The sequence below is a fragment of the Myotis lucifugus genome, unplaced genomic scaffold (assembly GCF_000147115.1).
Source record: "Myotis lucifugus unplaced genomic scaffold, Myoluc2.0 scaffold_4, whole genome shotgun sequence".
In the NCBI taxonomy this organism is placed as follows: Eukaryota; Metazoa; Chordata; class Mammalia; order Chiroptera; family Vespertilionidae; genus Myotis; species Myotis lucifugus.
This window is the reverse complement of record NW_005871052.1, coordinates 12585062-12602746: the sequence shown is the minus strand read 5'-3', so window position 1 is coordinate 12602746 and position 17685 is coordinate 12585062. Positions and strand designations below refer to the sequence as shown.

The 17685-nt window shown below is 42.8% G+C and overlaps 1 protein-coding gene across 1 annotated transcript; it reads left to right on the top strand.

Moving 5' to 3' along the window:
• Positions 1 to 3309: 3309 nt before the first annotated feature.
• GCNA (germ cell nuclear acidic peptidase) lies at positions 3310 to 17685 on the top strand. The gene is made up of 9 exons (XM_014466531.2): positions 3310 to 3542; positions 3932 to 3968; positions 6117 to 6196; positions 8934 to 9272; positions 10800 to 10875; positions 14021 to 14165; positions 15329 to 15464; positions 16471 to 16675; positions 16980 to 17685. The coding sequence occupies exons 1-9, from the start codon at positions 3389 to 3391 to the stop codon at positions 17227 to 17229; spliced, it is 1422 nt and encodes a 473-aa protein (XP_014322017.2). The 5' UTR covers positions 3310 to 3388; the 3' UTR covers positions 17230 to 17685.

Genomic DNA, 17685 nt, shown 5'->3' with positions numbered 1-17685 from the left:
GAGCAGTTAGGGGGTGATCAGGCTGGCAGGCAGGTGAGCGGTTAGGAGCCAGCAGTCCCGGATTGTGAGAGGGATGTCTGATTGCCGGTTTAGGCCTGATCCTGCAGGGGTCCCAGATTGGAGAGGGTGCAGGCCGGGCTGAGGGACTTCCCCCGCCCCCCCCCCCCCCATGCACCGGGCCTCTAGTCCTCTATATAACATCTCTGTTGGTGGCCAGGAACATACAACTCCTACACACAATTGTATTGTTGAATATGTGTACAGGGTAATTACTAGAATGTTCTGCATTCTGAGGAACTTCAAACCTATCTTTACTTTACTTCTACCTGGTTTATAGTGCTGCCCTCTAGAAATAACAGATGTAGTATTTTTCTTCTCCATGATGATGTACTTTAAGGTAGTTGTCTTATCTCCTCTTGTCTTCTCCTGGGACACTGCCCTGGTTTCCTCCTTCACAGATAAGCATGTAAGTGTATATGGGAGAGTGTAGAAACCGTAGAACAAAGAGTTTGGAAATAGACCTGAATACATAAAAAAATTTAGTTCATGATAAAAATGACACTTCAAATCAGTGTGAAACAGATATACTACCAAACCCTTGCATAGCTTACCATCTGGGATGGAAAGTAGAAACATGTAAACAGGCAATTACAGTATAGTGTGATAAGTGCTGTCATGGGGGAGAAGTACATGATCCTATAGGAGGGCAGACATTATCTTGTTTAATTTTCACAATAGCCCTATGAGATAAGTAGTTCTTTTACAACCAAGGCCCAAGAACAGATTTGCAGAAGTTTGGTGAGAAGTGATGGTAGCTTAGAGTAAGGTGGTAATAGTGGAGTGGGAGAGAGTTGGATGAATATTATAGTACATCTAAGACATTTTTTCACATTTCATCATTTCTGAAATTAGGATACATTATATGTTTGATAGTATGTAATCATTTGGTAGTGTACATATAATAATGTTTTAGGTTAGATGAAATTTACTCTAGAGCAGTGGTTCTCAACCTTCCTAATGCTGCGACCCTTTAATACAGTTCCTCATGTTGTGGTGACCCCCAACCATAAAATTATTTTCATTGCTACTTCATAACTATAATTTTGCTACTGTTATGAATCATAATGTAAATATCTGATAGGCAGGATGTATTTTCATTGTTACAAATTGAACATAATTAAAGCATAGTGATTAATCACAAAAACAATATGTAATTATATATGTTTTTTCCGATGGTCTTAGGCGACCCCTGTGAAAGGGTCGTTCAACCCCCAAAGGGGTCGCGACCCACAGGTTGAGAACCACTGCTCTAGAGGTAGAGCCAACAGGTCTTGCTGATGGATTGGATGGTGGTGCCAGTGACTGAGATGGGTAAGACTGGTATAGGAACAGGACTGAGGGAGGAAATCAAGAGTTCTGTGTTGGCCATGTTATGTTCTAAATACTTAGTAATACCCAAGATATTACACATATAGCTGGAGTTCAGTGGAAAGTTCAAGTCTGGAAATATATAGTTGGGGGACATGAGGTCTAGGGATAGTAGAATGAATGAACCAGGGAGAGGGGACAATAATACAGCACAGAAAATTGCAGGAATAAAGTCCTTGAGAAGGCTAGAGGAGGATGAGATGGAAAGAACAAGGGAGGACTTGGCCTCAGATAGTGGTAGGGACACTATGCTTTTGTTGAGAACAGAGAAGGAAGGTAGTTACAGATAAGTCAGTCAATTTGTTTCTGGGAGGATGAGGGCATTCCTGTCTGATGGCTTCTATTGTCCCAGTGACTTATGATACAAAGTCGTTAAGAGTAAAAGGGGGTTTTGGCAGTTTGAAGGGGTAGAAGTGCAGAAACGCTACTGAAAGGGGTGGGGGTCTGGTGTTCATTGATCAATCAAAGCCTAATTAGTATTTTAAGATTCTTTGTTTTATTTTTTAAAAAGAAGTTTAAATTTTATTTTTTCAATTACAGTTACATTCAATATTATTTTGTGTTAGTTTCAGGGGTACATAGTGGTTAGACAATCATATACTTTACATAGTGTTCCCCTCAATATTTCCAGTGCCCACTTGGCACCACACATAGTTATTACAATATTATTGACTATATTCCCTATGCTGTACCTCACATCCCCTTGACTATTTTGTGACTACCAGTCTGTACTTTTTTTTACTTTATTGATTAAGATATTACATATGTGTCCTTATTGTCCATTGCCCCCCACAGTCTGTACTTCTTAATCCCTTCACCTTTTTCACCCAGTACCCCAAGCCCCCTCCCCTCTGGCAACTATCACTTTGCTCTCTGTATCTAATGCAAAAGCATGTAAGAAAATAGATGAAGTATAGTTTAGTTTATATACAGTGCTACTTATTGATAATAGGTTTCAAGATAACCAAGGTCACATTTGGACCCATTCCTTACAAACCTTACACCTAGCAAGAATTTTCTTTCTTGATTTAAAAAACAAAACAACTTGAAGTCTACTACTCAGTAAGTCTAGTGTATAGTGATGGATAAATGAATAGGAAATTTAATTAAGGGAGTGAGCCAGCATGTCTTCCCAGTAATCAACCTCAATGCTAAAATGAAAGTCCTCAAGAAGTGGTTAAGGCTACCTTTTTTATATGTAAAATCTTGTAACTATTATGTAAAACCATATAAATATATGTAAACCCTTACAGCTATTAAATGTCCACCTTCTTTAGCACCTGTGGTACCCTCTGTCACAATAACTAATGGTAAGATGACCTATGATTAAGTCCTAGGATGTAGCTAGTTTCAATGCTGAAGTGATGCTTACTGCAGCATGAGTTCTCCAAGCTGGATTTGGAATCTGTATCATGCATGGCTGACGACTGTCAGCTGCTATCTGGTGAGCTGAGGGATTCTGAGCCAGAATGTGCTGTGGCCTCACCTCAGGCTGCCACATGGCAGGGAAGAATGAATATGAGTGCCCAAGGAAATTGTGAGGCAGAGAAGCAAGAGGCCCTAACATCATGGCTCAGGGCAGGGACCAGTTACAGCTTTAAAATCATCTGTTGTTTGCTCCCCAAGAAATGGACTCCAGCATTTGTCTGTTTACCTGGATAGTAGTCCCTATAAGCAGGCCTTCTTCAAGCAGTAAAGCCCCAAGGGATGTCCCTTTTGCTCATTTCAATTTTAACTGTATTCTCTTCATCCTTAAGTCCTTTCCCCTGTGGCTCCTTTATCAGAATTCACTTTTATATCTTTAAATAGAAAGAAAACATTTGGCAGAAAACAGGCACTGATAGCTAATGATACTCAACTAACATTCTTCCCCTATCTTTGACTCTGTAGTAAAGACTAAGTTGCTTCTAATTTTCCTTCACTCCCCTATTGTGCCTAATTTCATAAGCCTTTAAAACCAATGTGCATTTCAGAAACTATGATTTGGGGGGTTCTCTTCGTTGGAGACTTTTGGCATTATGATGTTGGTAGTCTTCCTTTAAAACAACATGTATTTTATTTCTCCAATAGCATTCTTATTGTGGACTCAAGCAGTGATGAAGAATTTGAGCCCTGTAAGTACAGCCTATTCAAAGTGGTAATTTAACCATGTCTTTGTAGAGATGACTGAAGTGTGATTTGGTGTGAGCTGGTCCTGGGTTGGTCTCTTCTAGGGCTCTCTCTAGATTGGGGAAGCAAAATTAATGTCCTTGCTGCTAAGAGCAAAAGAAGTTCCCTGTACTGTGCTCCTTTTTTAATTTGCTTCCTTTACCTCATTCATTCTAGGTCTCCTTACTTTTATTTCCTCTCTATCTCTCATGGGAAATGTAAGAAAAGAGTCCACCATAAATTTTTAACCAGTTTCAATTTATGGACTTTGGTTTTAGGGAGTTAAAAACATGGGTCACCAGATTTTGTCATGATTCAGATGCTTTCTAATACGCTCTTTCTTTCTCTAATTTAGGTGTGGCTGGAATGAGCACACAGAATAGGAACATGGAGTAAGTAGGAGAATTAGTGAAATTTGACAATTTTTAAAATCCTCACCCAAGGATATGCTTACTAATTTTAGAGAGAAGGGGAGGGGAGGGGAGAGGGAGAAGGAGAGCGAGAGCGAGAGCGAGAGAGCGAGCGAGAGAGAGAGAGAGAGAGAGAGAGAGAGGGATATCAATGTGAAAGAGTACATTGATTGGTTGCCTTCTGTACGTGCCCTGACTGGGGATCGAACCCACAATCTAGGTATGTGCCCTGACTGGGAATTGAACCTGCAATCTTTTGGTACACAGGATGATGTTCCAACCAAATGAGCAACACCAGCCAGGGCAAATTTGACATTTTTTAAGGAACAATGTTCTGGGTAAGATTTCAGAATAGATATCACTTTTCCTCTGTGAACACCATGTTCAGGGTCATAATGGGTGCTTGATCTCACAACCAGGTTCAAAATATCAGATTCCTTAATTCCGGTCCATTATCTAATTAGATTCTCTTTCAGAATGTTGCTGTGAACCATCTCTTAACTTCAGTCTCCACTACACAGGCCCTGATCAGTTTTCACTCTTGTGTTAGTGTAAGAGTGTTTTTAAGTGGCTCATCCCCTTGATCTCTTCCTCCTCTGATTCAGTCTGCATCGCACTTCCAGATTCATCTCCAGAGACACTGCATTGGCCATATTGATCCCCTATTTCAATTGCTTGTCATAGGAAAATCAAGCTGTCTATCCCCAGTAGATAAAGTCCTTTGTGGTCCAACACTCTTCCATCTTTCAGCATTATCTTCTATTTCTATTAAGGAGCCTTCTGTGCTAGCCAGAGCTAGATGAACAGGTGTTGCCCAGGTGCCAAACTATAGGAGATGCTACAATTATTGGAATAAATCTGAAATATGGTGCTAGATGACTATGGTTTCCACATATACTCCTTACATCTCTGTAGAAATGTTAATTGGTCATTTCTGCCCCCCATCCTCCTCCAAGCCAAATAGCGCTGTCAAGTGGGAAAATTTTTTCTAGTTAGCTCTGATTTATCTCTGTTTATTATTTTGCAACATGTAAGCCATAAAGCCTGCCACCAGTGTGTGAAAAGTGATTTAAAGTCAGCAGTTGCAGTCAGCTGTAATTCTGGAACCAAATAATACATTGTATAAAGCTATTTATTGGAAATGATCAGTTTTATTATTTATACTTAAGGCAGGTTTATTGAGGTTTGATTTACATACAGCAAAATTCACACCTTTTCAATGTACAGTTTGATGAATTTTGACAAAATTCATAGACTGTGGTGTAACCATCACCACTGTCAAAGATGCAGAATATTTCCATGACTATCATTTACATTTTAAATAGTTTATCATGGATCCTTAGAAGTAGTCTGGTTTATAACATTATACACAACAAAGTCCTTATTTGATCAATTAAAAACTATTTAATTTTTAAATAGAAAAATTGGTTTCTTCCTGCCTCCGCTAGACTAAATATGTAAAGAAAATCCATTTTAAGGGGCCTGTCAGGAGTGCCCACAGATCATGGTTCAGTGCCAGGTGGTTTCTCTCTGGGATACTATAGGAAGAGTGGGTTTGGGGAGGAAAGTGATGAGCAGTTTGGGGCATGTTGAAATTAAGGGGCCAATAACCAGGGCTGATATTCAAAACATTTAATGACCAATAGAGTACAGACAGGAATTAGGATGCTGCCTGAGTTGTCAGAACAGACACTATCAATCAGCAGTTGGGAAAGCTATTCCTAGGCATGCTGACTAAAAATTGGCTCTACACACAGGGCATTCAGGCAGGAATTTGGAATTGAGGAGATAGAAGTCAGAGGCAAAGTCGGACTGGATAGGATGGATTGGGTGGACAGATAGATAACGCTTACCCAATCCCAAGGAATTGATTAAATTGGTAGGAAAGGGTTGTTAGCTAAACTCTGGGAATGTGATGAGGGAAAGAAGTGAGTGAGGAGTGGATGAAAAAGTGAGAAGAGAACTGAAACAGAACAGTATTCTGGAAATCAAGAAACGAGATAATTTTAAGGATGAAATGTTCAAGGGGATAACAAAGTGGCCCTGTTCATTGTAGAAAAGATCGGAAATGTCATGGAAAGAATGTTGTGTTCACACTTTTCTTTGGTGTTTCCCTATCTTATCACTCAGCTATGTGGTGATTGACTCGGATTCTGATGATGAATACTTCCCTGAGGAAGATGGAAGTAAGGACGCCGAAAGTGGCAGAGGCAAGTATACCACAAAATTAGAGAAGCAGCTGAGCTCTGCAAGCTCATCACACACAAGCATTGCAAGATAAGTCAGCCAAAGTTCTATTCTGAGTCACTTAGTAGTGATGCCACCATTTCTTTCCTCATATGTGCCGGATGTGGATATAGCTGGATTCCCTACACCCCTTGGTAGATTTCCTAACATAGCAGCAACTGCTCCTGGTGCTGCCTTAGACCCTGGGCATTTCTCTTAATGGAGTTCTCACCTACGTAGCACTGCTTTAAGGGAGCAGAGGGAAGCAAGCCAAGGACACCCTTCTTCCTTCTCTCTGTGTAGGAGTAACAAAGAGGAGTGAGAGAGACATGGGCTCCTTCTTTCTGCCTGATGGAGACTTGGGTGGATGATGATGGTCCTGCAGAAGAATCTGTGCTTTCTTCATCTAGCTCTTTGTCTTTGCCTTTTGCTACTCTCTGTATGTTTTCTAGAGATTCCTGTTTTTCTCACCACCTGCTTCCTGCAGCAGGACCTTGCCTCTTTAGATTCAGAGGCCCTTTTAACCTTGTGAGAGGCATGGAGCTTTACTCCCAGGTTAGAACCTGCTCAGTGGGTCTGAAATGTAGGAAGACTAGGAGCTTCTTAAGCATCAGGGGTGGTATTTTATTTATCTTTGTTTGCTTAGTACAAGGTGTAGGGCATGATACATAGGTGCTTAGTTAAGGTACTGGTTACTTCTTTGGTAACTACACTAAAACTACCGTTGGCTAGCATTTCCTAGCTAACCTGGGATATGAGAGCAGGGAAAAGAGAGGTGGCTTAGAACCCTAGCCTCCTGTTCCACCACCTGTCCACTCGAATTTCTTTTCTCCCTCCTTTTCTTTAGCTCTGAGTGCATGTGCCTGAGCAGGAAAGGGGTCCCTGGGAGGTAGCTGCAGAGTAGAGCATGAGTGACAGAGCCCATAGGCCACTAGCTGCTGACTCCTTGAGTCAGAAGATCCGTAGTCTTTTGAGGGTGAATTTCCAACTCAGGCTGCTCTTACGTGTCTGACCAGTGGGCTAATAACTGTGGGCATCCCTTTCAGTCATGGAGGGATGAAGAAGGCTCCAAGGGACTGTCTTTGTCTCTTTACTGTTCGCCACATGAATTTTGATAATTTTACAGAAAAAGAGGCCTGAGGAATTTTAACACACTTTAAACCTCAATTCTAACCTTTGTCATGCTTTATGGATTGTGAGCAGTGCGTCCCCACTGTTTTAAAAGTTTCCATTGCAGTGGGAAATCTTTAAGTTTTCTGGGGAGCATGCCCACTCCTTTCTCTTTCCTTATTGCATATCTAAAGTTGTTTGGTAATTAATTCAAATAATAGATGAGAGTTCAATATACATTCTCCCAAATCTGCAATCCTATATAATAAGAGAGCGATATGCTAATTAGCCTGGATATGCTAATTAGTCACAACTGGAATGCAAATTGACCATCAAGCCAAACAAATAAGAGAGGGATATGCTAATTAGTCATGACCAGTATGCAAACTGACCATCACTTCAAGACACAAGATGACCGCCCCCATGTGGTCAAAGATGGCAGCCCCCATGTGGCCACAAGATGGCTGCCACAAGATGGCCAGCAGGGGAGGGCAGTTGGAGGCAATTGGGCTGGCAGGGGAGGGCCATTGTGGGGGACCAGGCTGGCAGGGGAACAGTTAGGCATCTATCAGGCTGGCAGGGGAGTGGTTAGGTGGTGATCAGGCTGGCAGGCAGAAGCAGTTAGGGGCAATCAGGCAGGCAGGCAGGCAGGCAGGTGAGTGGTTGGGAGCCAGCAGTCCTGGATTGTGAGAGGGATGTCCAACTGTCCGTTTAGGCCCGATCCCTGGGGGGGGGGGTCCCACATTGGAGAGGGTGCAAGCTGGGCTGAGGGACACCCCCCCAGTGCACGAATTTCATGCACTGGGCCTCTAGTTTTACAATAAAGATTTTTTGCGTCATGGATATGTTTCACATCTTGCCTCTGCTCTGGTTTACATTTTTACATCCAGAATCAGAAACCTAGAAGCTAAGCTCTGAACAGACTCCAGAGAGCATGTGGTGTTAGACATGCCGCCCTTCAAATCAGGTGAAGGGCTCCTTCAACTGAGGGTGATGACATTCCAAATGCTCCCAAGGCCGTTCAGTGCTAACATCAGGACTTAACTCCTCACTCTTACATCAGTGGTTAGAAAATTAAATTTTGGTGGCAAGCATAGAATTGCCAATTTTTAATTTGTCTGATGATGGAAATACACTCCAACTACTATCTACTATCACCATGATTTCATAAAGTAAAGAGCCCCAAAAGTTTAGTGAGGACATAATCTCAAAATAAAGGACAGTCCTTTAAGTTATAGAAATTGAACTTGTTGGGAAAAAACCCCACTGTATTATTCTATTGTCTCTTATTTTTCTATGGACCAGTGAGACTATACAAATCTACAGACCTGTATTTGGGAACATCTGATCACCTACGTCATGCTATTTAGAGAATGTGATTTGAAGATTTCCACTGGACTTGGATTGGTTTTATCTGTAACTATTCTCTGTAAAGTAAAAAAGTAATAGAGGGAAAATAATCTAGAATAACTGATTCTTAACTGTGATTCATAATGTCACAGTTTTCTGCTTGTTTAATTTCTGCTCAATAATCTGAAGTTGAGTGTCTCAGGGTGGGGACATAGGGTGGAGAAAGTCTGCTTATATGTGAATGTGCCTCTTGAATTTCAGATGAGATTCTGGAAGTGTTATCTGATACTGATGACTTTATGATCCAGGAGTTTCCAATAATTATCAGTGATGATGATGATAGTAATGTGGAGGGCCCTGTGACAACAGAAGAGGATGCAGCTGATGAGGGCCAAATGGCCTCAGTTGAAAAGGAGATGGAGCAGTGTGCTCTCTCTCTCTGCAATTCATCTGATGATACTGGTGAAAATCTCTGCCAACCACCAAATGCTGCTGAGGTTGAAGTAGAGATTTCAGATATAAAAATGTCAACTGATGGAGAGTTTGTACCTGTACCAAGGAAAAGGAAATGTAAAACCAAAAATATATGTGTGACACCTGGTAAGCCAGTCAAGCTAAGTACCCCTGTTCCCCCAAGTAGCCCTCCCAGTGTGCCAGCCACTCCTGCCTTGCCCTTTCCCCTGGATATGTGTCTTGTTGGGTCTGCCTTTTCTACCTGCCAACCCTGTGTCATTTCAACAGCTGCCTAAGTGGCCAAGGGAGGCCACCATCCCAATGAAAAGGATCTTTCTAGAAATGGAGGAGGAGCACCCAAGTCTTAGTATTCACCATCCTATCTACCTGGAGTACTTTCTCCCTGAGCTTTTTTTTTTTTTTTTAATATATTTTATTGATTTTTTACAGAGAGGAAGGGAGAGGGATAGAGAGTTAGAAACATCGATGAGAGAGAAACATCGATCAGCTGCCTCATGCACACCCCCCACTGGGGATGTGCCTGAAACCAAGATACATGCCCTTGACCAGAATTGAACCTGGGACCCTTCAGTCCGCAGGCCGACACTCTAGACACTCTATCCACCGAGCCAAACTGGTTAGGGCTCTCCCTGAGCTTTTTTTGTTGTTAATCCTCACTTGAGGCTATCCTCTCCCTCCCCGTTGATTTTTAAAGAGAGTGGAAGGGAGGGGGGAGAGAGAGAGAGAGAGAGAGAGAGAGAGAGAGAGAGAGAGAGAGAGAGAGAAACATCGATGTGAGAGAGACACATTGATTGGTTTCCTTCCACACATGGCTCCATCAGGGCCAGGGATCAGGGATCAAGCCTGCAACCGGAATCGAACCCAGGACCCTTCAGTCTAAGGGCCAACACTCTAACCACTGAGCTAAACCAACTAGAGCTGTCCCTGAGCTTTTTGTCCTGAGGATATCCGATTTTTCTTAGGACCCAGCCCGGTTGTCACTTATAGGAAGCTATAAGTCAGAGTTGCTCCTCCTTCTGGGTTCCCAGGTTTTTAGACCCCACCTCTGCTAAAGCACTCACATCTGAATCTGTCCCCCCAGTAGACACTGAGCCTATTGATTGGAGGACTCTTACTCACCTTTCAGTCTCTCCCAGGGTCTAACCTGGTGTTTGGCACATATCAGATGCTTAATAAATATGTTAAGTGAATGAATGACACTCCTGATACATAAGTCTCTGGCTAGAGCCACCAGCAGTATGGGAGCTAGACAATGGTGGGAAGATTTGGCTTTCAAATAGGGTGAAGGTGCTTCCTGAGATATGAGTCATTTTCCTCAGAGCCAGTGTGTGAGATATGCCATGCCGCTCCTTGTACTGCTAACACCTCAGTTGCCTTCACAGTCCAACCTTGGCACTTGCTCCTCTGACCCCATTATAAGTCTCAGTGCTTGTGACAGAGTCCTACACAGCTTTTTTTGTGGGCAGCTCTGAGTCAGTGTGTAAATATTTCATGCTGACTGATGGAGCAATATGCAGCCTTCAGGCAGACAGTTGTTGCTTATAGATGTTGCTCTGGGTATGACTGGGGGGGAGGGAGGAGGTCCTTCTAGGTTTCTGCCAGTTGCTTGATGGTACCAGTTTTTGGGGTACAAATAAACTATTATCTTTTCAGCTGTTAGAGGACAAAAGCGGGTTCAGCCTTCAAAGAAGAAACGCAGAGCAGCGCGACCTAAGAAGTGTGAGCCTAGGTACGTACTGCTCATGTTTAACCAACCAGGAATTGATTGCATGATTGTCAGATGTTAAGCATCCCACTGGGCATATGTGGGGGGATTCAGGGGGACATGAAGGAGTCTGGTGGAGGAGGGGGACAAAAGTTTCCATCCCTGAACTGGGAAGGCATAAGCAGGAGGGAGAGGCCCAGGTTCTGGCCGCTCCCCTCCTCCCTTTCCCCCAACAGAGCTGGGGTGGCACTCTGCAAAGACTCCTGCAGTTTTCAGGCAACTAGGACACTTTTGCCCTTGTAGCAGCTCTGGCCTCTGAGGTTTCCTTTGCCCTTTAACTCAGATGAAAGAATGATATGTAACCAAACAAGATACTATTTTTTTCCCCAGCCTCATGGCCACTGGTTTGCACTAAACCAAAGCAAACGCAGTGGAAATGGTGAGAAGGCAGTATTGACAGGTTCCAGTCCGCTGGTATCAGGAGGAGGGCAGGCAGGATTGTCTTCCAGGTTTTTCATGAACTCGGTTACTCTTACTACTTCTGTATATTCCCATAATTTTCAAGCTTTATTAAACATTGGGGTGAAATAGATTGCTTATAGTTCCTTTATTTTTATTGAGCTATATATAATTGAAACTGAAAGCAATAGGCCATTTTGACCAAAGACATGCTAATACTTAAAGGAAGCAAAGAATCAATACATTTTCTCATGTAGATTCTGGGAACTTCTGACTTTCTTCTTTAATAATATGATGCAGTATGCATAATGTCTTTGTTTTTACTTGCATTCAGGAGCAATATTTGCTTACATCTGAATTATCTTATGATAGAAGACATATATTTGAAGGATTGTATGTTTAATTTTTTACTTGTATTCTGGGGCAATAAGTGCATCTTAAGGGGAGAAGAGGAGTGATATATCAGGCATTGGGCAACACAGTGACTTGGGCCTGAGCAGAGAGGTTCTGTTTCCACACTTCTCACCGGGTGAGGTAGCTGATAGCAGTATGGCTTGTTCTGTATTAGAAGGCTCCCCTCCCAGCAAAGTTTCTTCTTTGGATTCCTAGATACATATTCAAGCTGCTTTGCCTATAGGAACGGGTGTTTTTGGTCGCTCCAAGGTTGCTTGGCTGGACAGTGTGACAAAAGAAGAAAAAAGCTGCCCCTTTGTCATTGTCCTCTGCTTCATGCAAAGGAGACTAGCCTGTTTGGACTCCTCAGTGCTGCCTTGGTACTTCCTGTTTCAGTCTGTAGACTTCCTGTTGTGCTTAGCATTGTTCCTATGGAGGCTGCTTACTGGTCATGGTGTCTAATGTACCCATTTTGAGTCTTGTTGACTCCTCTGATGTGGATACACCTAGCCTGCAGTAAAATGGCACAGGCATTGAGGTGAAGGTATGCTAAGCCACAAAGCCTGCTTGCTGTGAGCACAAATACAAACGGGTCACATTCTCTGCTGAGGTCTGCAGATGGTTCTGGTCTTCATCTGCCACCTTTTCTGATGTAAATTTGCTTTCAGAACTAAGTAATTTGAGACAGGCATGGTAGTCATATCAGGCTTTGGGATGAAGAACCTTACTTTAGCTGCATTTGCCTGGTCTGGTACTTTTTCCCTCTCCCTAATCCCAGCCACCTCACATAGGGTTTATTTTGTGACTTAAGGGTTAATGAGTGCCCTGTTAAGTCAGAAACTCACTTCCCTGTGTTTGCTCCTGTTTTATCTTTTTTTTTCATTTTCTTTCTTTTTTTTAAAGTTAAATCTTTATTGTTCAGATTATTACATTTGTTCCTCTTTTTTCCTCCCATAGCTTGCTCCTGTTTTATCTTTCCAGCTCTGTGGGCTTGTCTCTTTGGACTTGTGGATTGTTCCAGCCAAGATAAAAATGCTTTAGTTTCAATAAATAGTTATTACAAGTGTGAGGCCTTTATGTGTTCAGCACTGTTCTTTGTGCATTTGAATTAGGCCTTGAAAGATGGGGCAGCAATAGTGGTCATGTGATTTGGGTCTCCATAAACTTTGGGTAAGTTAAAACCTTTGAGGTTCAGTTTCCTTATCTGCAAAGTGGAGATCATAAGACTGGTAAGTTTTTCTGGTGGGCAGTTGTGAAGATGAGCTATGATAATGCAAAAGGAAGTTCTTGGCAAATTATAAAGTGTTACTCAGGAGTTTGTTCTCAGTGGAGATGTGGCCATTCTAGGCTATGAGCAAATAGGTCATACTAAGGCATGAATGAACTGGGAAATCACAGTTCCCATCAAGGGAATATTTAAGCTGCTCACTTTGGCCAAAATGGGAATGCCAGTTAGAAATAGAAGTCAGGAGCCCTGGCCGGTGTGGCTCAGTTGGTTGAAAGCCATCCCATGCACCGAAAGGTTGCCAGTTGGATTCCTGGTCAAGGCACATGCCCAGCTTGTAGGTTTGATCCCCAGTAGGGGGCATGCAGGAGGCAGCTTATTGATGTTTCTCTCTTTCCCTTCCTCTTTCTCTAAAACTCAATTAAAAAAAAAATCTTTAAAAAAAAGCAATAGAAATCAGGACTAGCTTGACCTGGGCCAAGAAGTCAGTGGGACATAATTGGAACATGGCCTAGGAAAATTAATCTGGAGATATGTTTGTGAGTTACATTAGAAAAAAGAGCTTGGAGGCAAGGAACACAGAGGGATGCTGTAATATCAATGTGTAAAGGGGAGGTGAGGAACTAGGGTGGTGACAATGAGGTGGTGGGAAAGAGTGGTCTGTCGTTGTGCCTAATTGGATATAGGGTAAGGAATAAATTAATCAAGAAATGTCTTTGAGGTTTTCAGCTTGTATATAACAGAAGTTGGGTATTAAACACATTGAGCTGGAGACATGCTCATGTGAGTCAGTTGGAAATTTGCATCGGACAATTAATAGTAAACTCAGAACTAGATCTTAGGAGAGAGATCGAGACTGAAGATATAGGTATGGATCACTTCTGTTGAGGTTGAAACTGTGGGCTTCCCATATCTGAGGATTTGCAAGGAGTAAAGAGGAAAAGGCTATGAATGGAATCTTGGGAAGTGCTCTCATATAAGGAGCTGGAAGGAGGAGGAACTAGCAAGTTTTCCAAGTCTCTCTTGACGTGTATGTATTTCTTCTATTTATTTGTTTAGTTATACAAGACTCAGTTGAATTTCCTTTTGCAGGAACACTAACTGCAATATACCTGGATGTTTCTTGCGTAACATTGAAAAGTTAAAGCAGTATTCTGGAAGACAATTCAAGAAAAATAAGGATGAACTGGTTCAGAAATTGTACACTCTGATAAACAGCACTGTCTTTGAGAACAAGGTAAAATCAATGAAGAAGCACTGATTGAATACCTGCTGTATGCCTGGCACTCTTGGGTGCTGTGAGGTGTGCAGATGTGCTAATGGTATATTTCCTGTCCTTAAGAAGTGTCAATTTAGATGGGGAGATGAGACATGCTTATGTGAAAGAAATAGAGAATGTTTGTGGATTATAATATACGGTACAGACTGTTACTACCACAGGAGATCAGGAGAGGGAGAAATCACTGAGACCTCAGTGGTCCGGAAATAGGATTGCCAGGAGGAAGTGAGACTTGTTCTGGTTAATGAAGGATGGTAAGTGGAGATAAGTCAGTGATGGTAGAGAGGGCATATTTTGAGGCTCAACTATCTGGAAGAGGGTTTGTGTTGAAGAATAATGTGACCTCAGGCAAGTTACTTGAGTCCTCTGCCTCCATTTCCTCATCTATAAAATGGGGACAATCATAGTACTGTTCCTCCTACTTCATGGAATTATTGTTTGGCCTAGGTAAGTTAATACACCTGAAGTGTATTAGAACAAGACTTACAGCATAGTCAGTAATACATGTTAGCTATTTTTTTTGATAGTATAGGACTAGATAATAGAAAGCCTTGGGAATCAGGTTGGGGAAGCTTAAATTGAAATCAGTAGGCACCACTGCACAGGGATGTGCTATGAAGTGGCTGCTGAAAGAGACAAGTCTGTCAGAAGCAGGAGTGCAGACTAGATTGGGAGGAATCTGGGGCAGAGAGGCAGACCCATTGGCCATTAGGTTTTTCAGACTTTATTGTCTCTGCAGGGAAAGTTCTGTCATTCTAAAGGTTCCCCATTCTTTGGTGCCCTTCCTGATGCCACATCAGATGACTGATTAGCGGAACCTTAAGTTCTGACTTGCGTTTTCAATTGTGCCTCACCCTCTCACACAGGTCACATCTACCTCAACTGGTTTGTCCTCTCGTGGCTGCCCCTGACTTGGTCTCCATGCGAGGGAGCACAGCCCCTGCACTCCCACACTCTCAGAGTCTCCCTTGTGTCCTGATGGCCTGTTAATGGTCTTTGCCTGAGCTTTGACTTGCCTTTAATTCTCCCCAGAATGTTTAGATTTGCAAAAACTCTTGAGTTAATATTTTCCGGTCTGCTTAGAACTGCTTTCTGATTCACTGTTTGCTTGTCTTTCTCAGCTGCCAGAGAGACTGGATATCTGCTGGAATAATAAGATGCTGAGAACTGCTGGCTTGTGCAGCTCTGGCCTGTTTCATTGCCCGAAGGAGCGTTACACTAAGATTGAGATTTCTCTGAAAGTCTGCGATTCTGCAGGTGATGGCAGCAGCATGGCAGCTTTCCCTCTGGGCTCTTTTCTTCTGACACGGTGCCTATTAAGTTATTTTTAGGTGCTGATATTCTCTGGCATCCTGTGTCACAGCCTTACCTGTCATTCCAGGGTGGACAGGCCTACTGTGTGTTGCTTAGAGGACATTATTATTGGATGTCTCACCATCCTTGAGAGTCCCACTTGTCCATCTTTCTAGTAAGCCTAGCTTTCTCTCTGCGGCTTCCTGTTGGCAGCAGCAGCATCTTCATTCTCCCTGTAACTGAGGGTCAAGGTTCCCTACATCTAGCCGATCACCAGATCTTCATAATGACTCTCCTGTTATTCCTTCTCTATCTTTGCCTCTGCCCAGGTATGGGCCCTCATCACCTCACTCTTCTCTCTGCTAAGAAACCTGGGGCTTGCCAGTGCCTGGAGCCCGGCTTTCAAGGCTGTCGTTGTCTTGGCTCCCACTGCTCCACCACTAGCCTGTGCTCCAGCAAGGCTGGTTTCCCACTGGCTTTCAGAATGGACCACAGGCTTTCCTGGCCTCAATCTTTGCTTACATTTTTCACACCTAGAATGGCTTTTCTAATTTTGCAAATCCAGTCAGTTGTTAAGGGCCCAGCTCAGATCCCAGTTTCTCCATAGTGCTTCTCCTGACCAAATTGCACAGCCCAGGTGATTGTTCCCCACCTTGTCCACCTATGTTCCTGGAGGGCGGAAACCAGGTCTTGGCCAGGTGTATTTCGGGCAGTGTCCCACAGAAAGATGAGCAGGCTGGAGCTGCTCCGAAAGATTCACCACTCAAGGCTCTGCCATTTACCATATTGGGTTGAAGTGGATAGAAATTTCCCTTTCAGAATCCTGGAAAAATAACACTCATGCTCACCTGCATATGTTTATATAAGGTGGCGTTTTGTGTGGTGGGGTTGAGAGTCCAGGGCTGCTTGGGTAGTGACCAGAAGGGAATCGGTTTAAGTGCTCATGGTTTCTTTTTATTCCTTTTCCAAGACCGAATCCGGGATACTTTGATACATGAGCTATGCCACGCAGCCTCCTGGCTGCTTAATGGCATCCATGATTCTCATGGCCACGCATGGAGATATTATGCCAGAAAATGTAATAAGGTGCACCCAGAGCTGCCCTTAGTCACCCGTTTCCATAACTACAAGATTAACTACAAGATTTATTATGAGTGTGCTCAATGCAAAACCAGGTAAGATCCTTCTCCTCAGACTTTTTCCAATCATGTTTTTACTAAGGCCCCCAAGTGGCTCTTCAGTGATTACATTAGTAAGTACATGGCTGTCTGACTTGAGGAGTAAAACCTCTTTACTCCTTTCTGTGTCCTCTTTTCTCCAATCTCCCCTACTTTGAGCCAGCCTGACCACTGCTGCTGCTTGGTGCCCCACTCTCTGAGAATCCCCAGAAAATCTGGCTTTGGGCCTAAGGCCAGCACAGAGAAGAGGCTGAGTTACAGTGACTAACCCTTTGTTGTGTGGTATATCTTTCCTTCTTAGGGTTGGCCGCTACACCAGATCGTTGGACGTTGTGCGCTTTGTCTGTGCTGAATGCAAGGGACCTCTGGTCCTGCTGCCGTTAACTCGGAAAGATGGGACCCCCATAAAGCCCCATGTGAGACCCTTTGCCAAATATGTGAAGCTGCATTACAAATTAGTTAGGGAGCAGACGGAAGGCATCACCCATGGGGATGTGATGAGAACGCTCAGCAAGGATTACTTTATCTGTAAAAAAAAGAACAAACTTTGAGGTTATGTGAGAGGGTATCTGTGTGAGCTGAGTCCTCTACTGTGAAGCAGTCTTAGAAAAATATCTTTATTTCTATGAAGTTATGGTTAATAGAATTTAAATCCTTTTACTAAAGCTTTTATTGTTGATAATTATTCTTTAACCAAAGATTATATTACTCAGCACTTTGTGCCCTTGACAGTGCTCAGAAGCCCTTTGGGCCCACCTTATGTCTTACTTACACTCCAGAGTTGTAACGTGTAGAATGAAATGCAAAATCAAAATACATTTTTGAGAGTGGCCAGCAGAGAGAATGTGAGTAATGCTGGAAAGGGAACACATTTTAAAGGCAGCAAGGACTGCTGGCAGATGTAACCTGTAACACCTACCTAGAAATAAAAAGCATGTTTCATGAATTTAGTTTCTCTTGCCAATTGTTCACAAAATAAAAATAAATAAAATGTTTTCTGCAATTCA

What these genes read in the sequence shown, in the direction of transcription:
- GCNA (XM_014466531.2), top strand. Translation starts at nt 3,389, where the DNA reads ATGTGCATTTCAGAAACTATGATTTGGGGGGTTCTCTTCGTTGGAGAC. An exon ending in ACACAGAATAGGAACATGGA is followed by an intron (nt 3,969 to 6,116) that starts GTAAGTAGGAGA and finishes CTTATCACTCAG; the next exon opens with CTATGTGGTGATTGACTCGG. An exon ending in GGACGCCGAAAGTGGCAGAG is followed by an intron (nt 6,197 to 8,933) that starts GCAAGTATACCA and finishes CTTGAATTTCAG; the next exon opens with ATGAGATTCTGGAAGTGTTA.